At 45.8% G+C, this 6582-nt stretch overlaps 1 protein-coding gene across 1 annotated transcript; it reads left to right on the top strand.

Annotated features, from left to right (window-relative positions):
- Positions 1-648: 648 nt before the first annotated feature.
- Positions 649-5722, top strand: LOC144106470 (4 kDa defensin). Its single transcript, XM_077639287.1, has 4 exons — positions 649-692; positions 3480-3561; positions 4791-4850; positions 5419-5722. Exons 2-4 carry the CDS (start codon positions 3519-3521, stop codon positions 5538-5540), a joined length of 225 nt encoding a protein of 74 aa, XP_077495413.1. The 5' UTR covers positions 649-692; positions 3480-3518; the 3' UTR covers positions 5541-5722.
- Positions 5723-6582: the final 860 nt, after the last annotated feature.

Below are 6582 nucleotides of genomic sequence, written 5' to 3'. Positions count from 1 at the left end.
CCATTTTGGCGGGAAAAATTTTTTTTGAAAATTTTAAACCTTTTTGAGCCGTCTCTATAAGTCAATTGCCTCAAAATTTTCACTTATAATGTTAGTTGTCTTTTGCGTACTAAAGACCGTGGTACGGATATGTACCAAGTTTGTGGTCTTTTTACGAAGTCAATGGATACAACTATGTACTCCTTTTTTTCACAAACCAGTGGGCGAAACGACTTGAAAGTGACGTCAATTTCTGGAGCCACTGTGAGTGAAAGTCAACCATTTGTATGCATGTCAGACATGCATACAGCTCGCGCTTCATACAGGGCTAAAATTAAAATGGATGAGTTCCGCATAGATTAACATAGGCAAATTAGTTGTCGCCGAGTTAAATGAATGGGTTCCTCGTGAAAGTTGCTAAGAGTTACGTTCTAGCAACTTTTTACGCCTGTGGCGATGGTGTCGCATTAAAGTAATTGCGGCTTTTTTGCGTTTATAAAGTCTTAATTCCGGCAGATAGGCTCGTATGCAGCCCATGCAGTATTTCCGCCACCGTGTGCAACCACCGAAGGCAGTACGCGCACCTCCTGCTGGGAAAAACCGGCAAAAGAGCTGGTGTCCTTGCGTCCTCACTTCCGTCTCGCTTCGCATATAAAAACGGGTCGACGATGCCAATGAAATCAGGCACTCACCGCGAGGCACCAGAGAACAAGGTAAGAAGCTCGTTGGCTTTCATTCGGGCATTTTGCTCTCCCTTTACAAAAATGGTCTATAGACAATCTATAGACTTCATATAGGCTTTATTGCCTTCCTCTAGATATGTCTTTATGTCTACTCATAGTCTATAGACTGTCTATAGGCAAAAGTCTACTAAAAGTGTACGGCCACAAATCTATAGATTGCCTACAGACTGTCTATAGGATTTGTATTGTCTATAGACTTCTTTAAGGTTTCTCTATAGAGAGTCTACAGATTTTATAGACAGAAATTTTTGTATGGGTCGGAAGCATCGCTGCTTGCACACAGTTTATTTAAAAAGTCACTGACGTGAACATCATACCGTTTTTGTTTTGAGTAATAATTGTTGATCTGGCTATGCTTATGTTTGTCTGGCAGCAAAAGGCACATTTATTGCTGAGAAAATTACTTCTGAATATTTTCCCATCACGCAATTCAAATTTGTGACGTCTAAAGCAAAAAGGACTCGGTGATCGCCGTTTTTGAAGTGAATGGCAGTTAGCCCGGGCCTCTAAAACCCGCGAAAAATACTATCGACGCACCGCACTTCGATTCCGAAATTGGCCGGTGATGGCGACACCTGTATTTCATTTCTACGCCCTTTCCAGCTTTTTAGAGCTCCATTTTCATTTAAAGCAGCGTCGTTGTCATTACAAAGCAGTAACCTATCGATGCAGACCCATATTAGTTTGTTCTCAGGCTCTCTACACTCTGAACAGAAAGGTGTAAAAAAGGGAGTAACCTGCTCTCCTGCGCACTCCCTTTTAGTCCGCTGGAGGAGAAGTTACTCCCTTTTTTACTTCCATACAGCAGAATTCGTTCTTAGAGCGTATAGCGAGGTCATAGCAGAACGGTACGTTTGCGGCAGGCCATGCGCGAGAAAAATGAAGGAATGCAATGTCTATTTTTAAGCCGAGGAATTCCAGTGTATTTTCATGGCTTATAAAGCGACGGTTGCATTTGCCTGCCCGTTTAAGGAATTCAAATCCTTACTGCATTAATACATATGCATGATGAACCATGCACACCAAAAGATGAGCGAAGCGAGGTCACCGGTCAGGTTCCTATTTTTGTCCTTGTGAACTACATTCACAGAATGTAAACGTAGTTTGCACCCGCCTCCCCCTTTGGTCTCATGGCTACATTAGGATTGCCTCCACTGCTTTAAGTGAGATAAATTTAAGAACTGAGTATGGCCGCATATGTGGAGATGTGATCGAAGTTTTTCCTTTAGTCGGATTCCGCAGAATCTGCCATACTGCTCCATCAATAGCATATGCATAGATACCAAGAACAAATACACGCACACACATGCATATGTGCCCCGCATTCTTTAAGTACATTGAGAAAAGTCTCCAGGTGATATCTGAATATCAGCGGTAAAATTAAGACACAGCGTAAAAATGAAACCCTAACACAAGAAAACTTTGGCAAGTCTTCAAATCACGCGCGCTATGGGACCAAAGTAACATCAATGCCTGGTCGCATACTCAACCGCCTACTTTTCATTGCAGGAAACCAGTTATCTTACCGGTAATAACACAAAGCGGGCTTACTGCGTCATAAGCGGCACCCAGCAATAAAAGCTCATGCAAGGTTTTAGTTAAGACCATGGGCCCAAGCCTCTGGAGATGAAACATAATAACACAACTTTTGTTAAAAGAATACTAGTTTTGTAGTACATGTATTAGAGCACATGTATATGTAACTCATATAAGTAATAAACACTAGGGTAATACAATCTTTGTTAAAAAGAAAGGAAATGGAGGGGCACCGTGCTCGTAATCAGGCCGGATAAAATGCCTGCTTTCCCTGCGTAATAACATGCATTCAGTTTGGTACATATGCATGCAACGCTAGTAATCCGGGTGTGTATTAGCATAACAGCATGTTGCGTGCAAGAGAGCGAAATGCTCTAGCATAAATATTACAGAGCGTGGGGGCTGTATAGATGAGTCTTAAGGAAAACGGCTAGAATGCACCCAACCCCAAACGGTGCTCTGCGGAGCCGAGTTTGGCTCATGCGCTTGGCTTCGTGATTTCCATATCTGTCAGAGCAGTCGTTTTATGCGCTCGCTTTCCTGCGCGAATTCTATCGGCTCTCTGTGTTGCGTCATGAATTATAGTGTTTGTGGAACACTGTACAGGGGCTATTTTGCTGTCTCACCTGAAAGCGGCACGTGCAAGCTGCCCGCGCATGCGTAGAAGGCCGTGACAAGGTGGAGCAAGGCCTCGCGATCATGACTACCCTGGTGTCTCGCAGCGATTAACTTCACGGAACCCGATCTTGGGTGACTCAGGTGCCTTGAAGAAACCGCCAGTGACCGCGGCGGTCGCTCTGAAGCACCTGAGCGGAAAACTGCGGAGCGTAATGCCACCTTCGTGTGGCACCGCGCGTGGCATACAAGGCCATTCATTTCAAAACGATGGTAACCCGTCCTTATCGCTAACGGCGTCACAAGATTGAATCACCTGGCGAGATTTTTTAATCCAATTGTCTCGCCGATAAATACATCGTTTACCCAGCCAACAGCTCAGTCAGATAGAGACGGGGAATCAATTTTTACTAAGGACAATAATTGGATGCAGCTGTCTTCAGTTTTCTTTTTGAGGACAAGGCGAAGATTAGCCCTAATCTCAAGTTCAATGAACACATCAGGGTCGGCTGCATGCTTGTTCCTTTAATGCTCATTATAGACACGTTCCTAAATTGAAACCTTCTGCACCTCCATCAGTAAAAAGCTTTTATTTTAATCTCTTAGTGACGTCCACCAAGCGGAGCCAACAGCCCACCAACTAAAATGAAGGTCCTGGCCATTGCCCTCATTTTCGTCCTCGTCGCCGGTAAGTACTGCTCTCCCACTCCCGTACGTCAAGCTCGTCATTGAGCTTTGCTTTAAAAAATGACTTGCTATATAAGAACGAAACAATAATGATTTTTACCGTATACCAGGTTCAACATTCAACTAGGATTAGCCGTTAAGATAATACGAAAGTGCGCACACCGTTTGTCGAAAAAGTTACCTGGACGAAACTCCTAAGAGCCCGGAATGAGCGAACACCATCTATGCACTGTCTATACAGGTGATGTTGAATGAGCCCAAAAGCACACTCCGACGCACTAGTCAATGACTCTCATTGCCTTCGTGCGTGAAAACACGGGGAAGGCATTCCCCTACTGCTCTCATAGAGTTTTGCCAAGGAAGGTATGCAATCCCCCACCAGCCATGTGTACGCTGTCCTGAGGACTTGTGCGACAGACGGTACAATAGTATGAAGATCACGTGATATGAAGATAATGCAGCCGTAATCCTAGTTCTTTGCAGCAGTTTGTAAGGGCAAGTTGCACTTCTTTGTGTAGTCTTTTGTACTTAGCACTGAATAAACTATTACTGAAGCGCGGACTACATAACAGCCTTTGTCAAAAGTTCACAGGCCAGAGGAGGGTTTGCTTCTAAGTCAAGCAGTGAGGCTTCTGTAGCTTCCGTGGAAGTCGTAAACATTGGAAGGGGTGAAGATCAGAGTTCCTCTTGCCATCAAGAGATTTGAAAAGCTAGGGATTCATAACGAGCCACACGGGGCGGCCCGAAGAAAAACTCTCCGCGCTCTAAACTTTGACAAAGGGTGCACGTGCAGTCTTCGCCAAAAGTAACCAGGTTTGCATCTCATTCGCATAGTGGAGCCCTTGCGGCTTTTCTAAAGATCACAAAGTTATCGGAAGGTGAGGACAAGGATTCCAGTTATCATACAAAGATCACACAGAGGCTGGCACAATAGCTTTATAGTATACGACTGAGAGGCAAACCACGCGTCCTGGTTACTTTTTGCAAAGACTGTACGTAAATGCACGTCTCATATTCCGTGAATACCCCATATCGTTCACTGATAACACTGAATGCAAGAGAGACGATTTTTATGCGCATTATAAACTATCTCAAAAATCAAAATAATGCGCATTTTTCAAAGTAATATTAGTGCTAAAGACCGAAGGGACTCTCGGTGCAAAGAGTTACGCGTTACCATGATCGCCCCTATTAAACACTTCCTCACTTTTTTCTTTCCACCGTGTGCAGGACTTGTCAGCACCGTGGTGGCTCAAGACGATGAAAGTGAAGTGGCTCACGTTCGCGTCCGTAAGTGTTCGGTTTCTAGAGCTCTAGCTTGTCCTCTTCATTTCTTTTTTTGAAGTAGTCCAAGAAAGTAAGAAATTTGTCTTGTGCTTACACGGTTCAGCACTTCGAGTTGCATTTCTTAACCGTTTTAATGCCCAGAGTCGCGAATTCCCAACACGCCGCTTGCCCAACATGTATTGCTAAATGGAGCTTGAACACAATATCTGACGTAATTATGTTCTCAGTATCCAGCACTTTCTGGACAAAGTATCTCATGTCACTGAGAGCAAGCTGTGAGAAGAAAAAGTAAGCGCGAATGTGTGACTTGCATCCATCGTCCAACAATTCTTCATCTCTCCTTTCCCGAAAACCTTTGCAGGAGAAATATGAAAATATTTGTTGAATGAAAACTTGTGAACTATCCCTGAACCTTTCAGTTGATTCGAGGACTTCTCACCTTTAATTCGACTGTCTACTAGGGCAGTATCCGCTTTCGGCACATCTTAGTGGTTCGCTCGAAATGCAAAATTGTTCAAGCACAAGAAATAGCAAATTAACGGAAGGTATTCTCTGTTTTGCCCTCTGTTAGGTCGGGGCTTCGGCTGTCCGCTAAACCAGGGCGCCTGCCACAACCACTGCCGCAGCATCGGCCGTCGCGGAGGCTACTGCGCTGGCATCATCAAGCAAACCTGCACTTGCTACAGAAACTAAACCGGGCTAAAGATGAGGCCTCCGCGGAGGAAGAGAGAGGTCTTCCAGCTCACGTGAAGGACCACTGCACTCAACGCCGTCGTCAAACAGTCACGCTTACTTTGCCGCTAGTCTTGCTAGTCTACGCTTTCAATCACTGCGCAGTGTTCTTTGAAATAAAAGCGGATCAAATGAGTCTGTACCGAGAGCAGTTACCATCCGAAAGCGGAGAAGGCCACGAAATTCGTTCACATTGTGCTCGCTTCCGATCTCGCCGGAGCAGCAGGACTCTCTCGCTTTGGTGCAGCAACTTCTCACAGTTTCTTTTGTTTTTTAGTGGAGGTTATCGCTTCAGGTAAAAAGAACTGGACGATTACGATGCTCGGTAATGCGACTTTCAAGTGCAGCTGCCGAGGCGTGCGCAGTTATGAACAACTCCGTCCCTTTTCCGCGTATATACTCGTTCTTCGACCGGCACTACTCTCCAGTCCGCCTCTGAGTTTCTCCTCAAGTGGCGCGCTTCGCTGCAGCCGCCGCAGACGGAACGTGCCACATTCCTCAGATTTGGCCATGCCGTCGTGCTCCTAAGGTAACCAACCACCCTGGTTATTGTGATAACCACCCTCGAGAATGCGCTCGCTCTGCCGGTTACGCCGACAACACCGACGCTCAACTCAAGGAACGGGCGCTTAAAGGGAACCAGAAAGGGGGTCTCAATAAAGGTGCGATATGTCTGGGATGTTAAAAGACGACGGTTCATAATTATCCCCCAGCAAGAATTATTTTAATGCGTTTTGTGGAAGCTGAGTTATACAGAGACAAAATTTGAACTTCCGCGTCTTCGCGCCTTTCCCTCTCCTCTCGCACGCCAAAACGGCGGCTCTCCGCCGCCTCCACCCACTCGGGCCCTCCCCTACCTACGCCGGCTGCGGCGCGCGCGGAGTGGCCTCGGCCGCGGTAGCGCGTGACTTCAGAAAGAATTTGGCGCTGTGAACCAATGATAACCCCCGGCTGCTGACGTCATTTTCAAGACGTGACGTCGTCTGCCAGGTTTTCGCGCAAA

This window comes from Amblyomma americanum, chromosome 10, assembly GCF_052857255.1.
Source record: "Amblyomma americanum isolate KBUSLIRL-KWMA chromosome 10, ASM5285725v1, whole genome shotgun sequence".
Lineage (NCBI taxonomy): Eukaryota > Metazoa > Arthropoda > Arachnida > Ixodida > Ixodidae > Amblyomma > Amblyomma americanum.
This window is presented reverse-complemented; position numbering and strand designations above follow the sequence as displayed.

Bases quoted from the DNA above. Each gene is read 5' to 3' on its own strand.
- LOC144106470 (XM_077639287.1), top strand. From the start codon at position 3,519: ATGAAGGTCCTGGCCATTGCCCTCATTTTCGTCCTCGTCGCCG. The intron at 3,562-4,790 runs GTAAGTACTGCT...CACCGTGTGCAG, and splicing joins CATTTTCGTCCTCGTCGCCG to GACTTGTCAGCACCGTGGTG. The intron at 4,851-5,418 runs GTAAGTGTTCGG...GCCCTCTGTTAG, and splicing joins AGTGGCTCACGTTCGCGTCC to GTCGGGGCTTCGGCTGTCCG.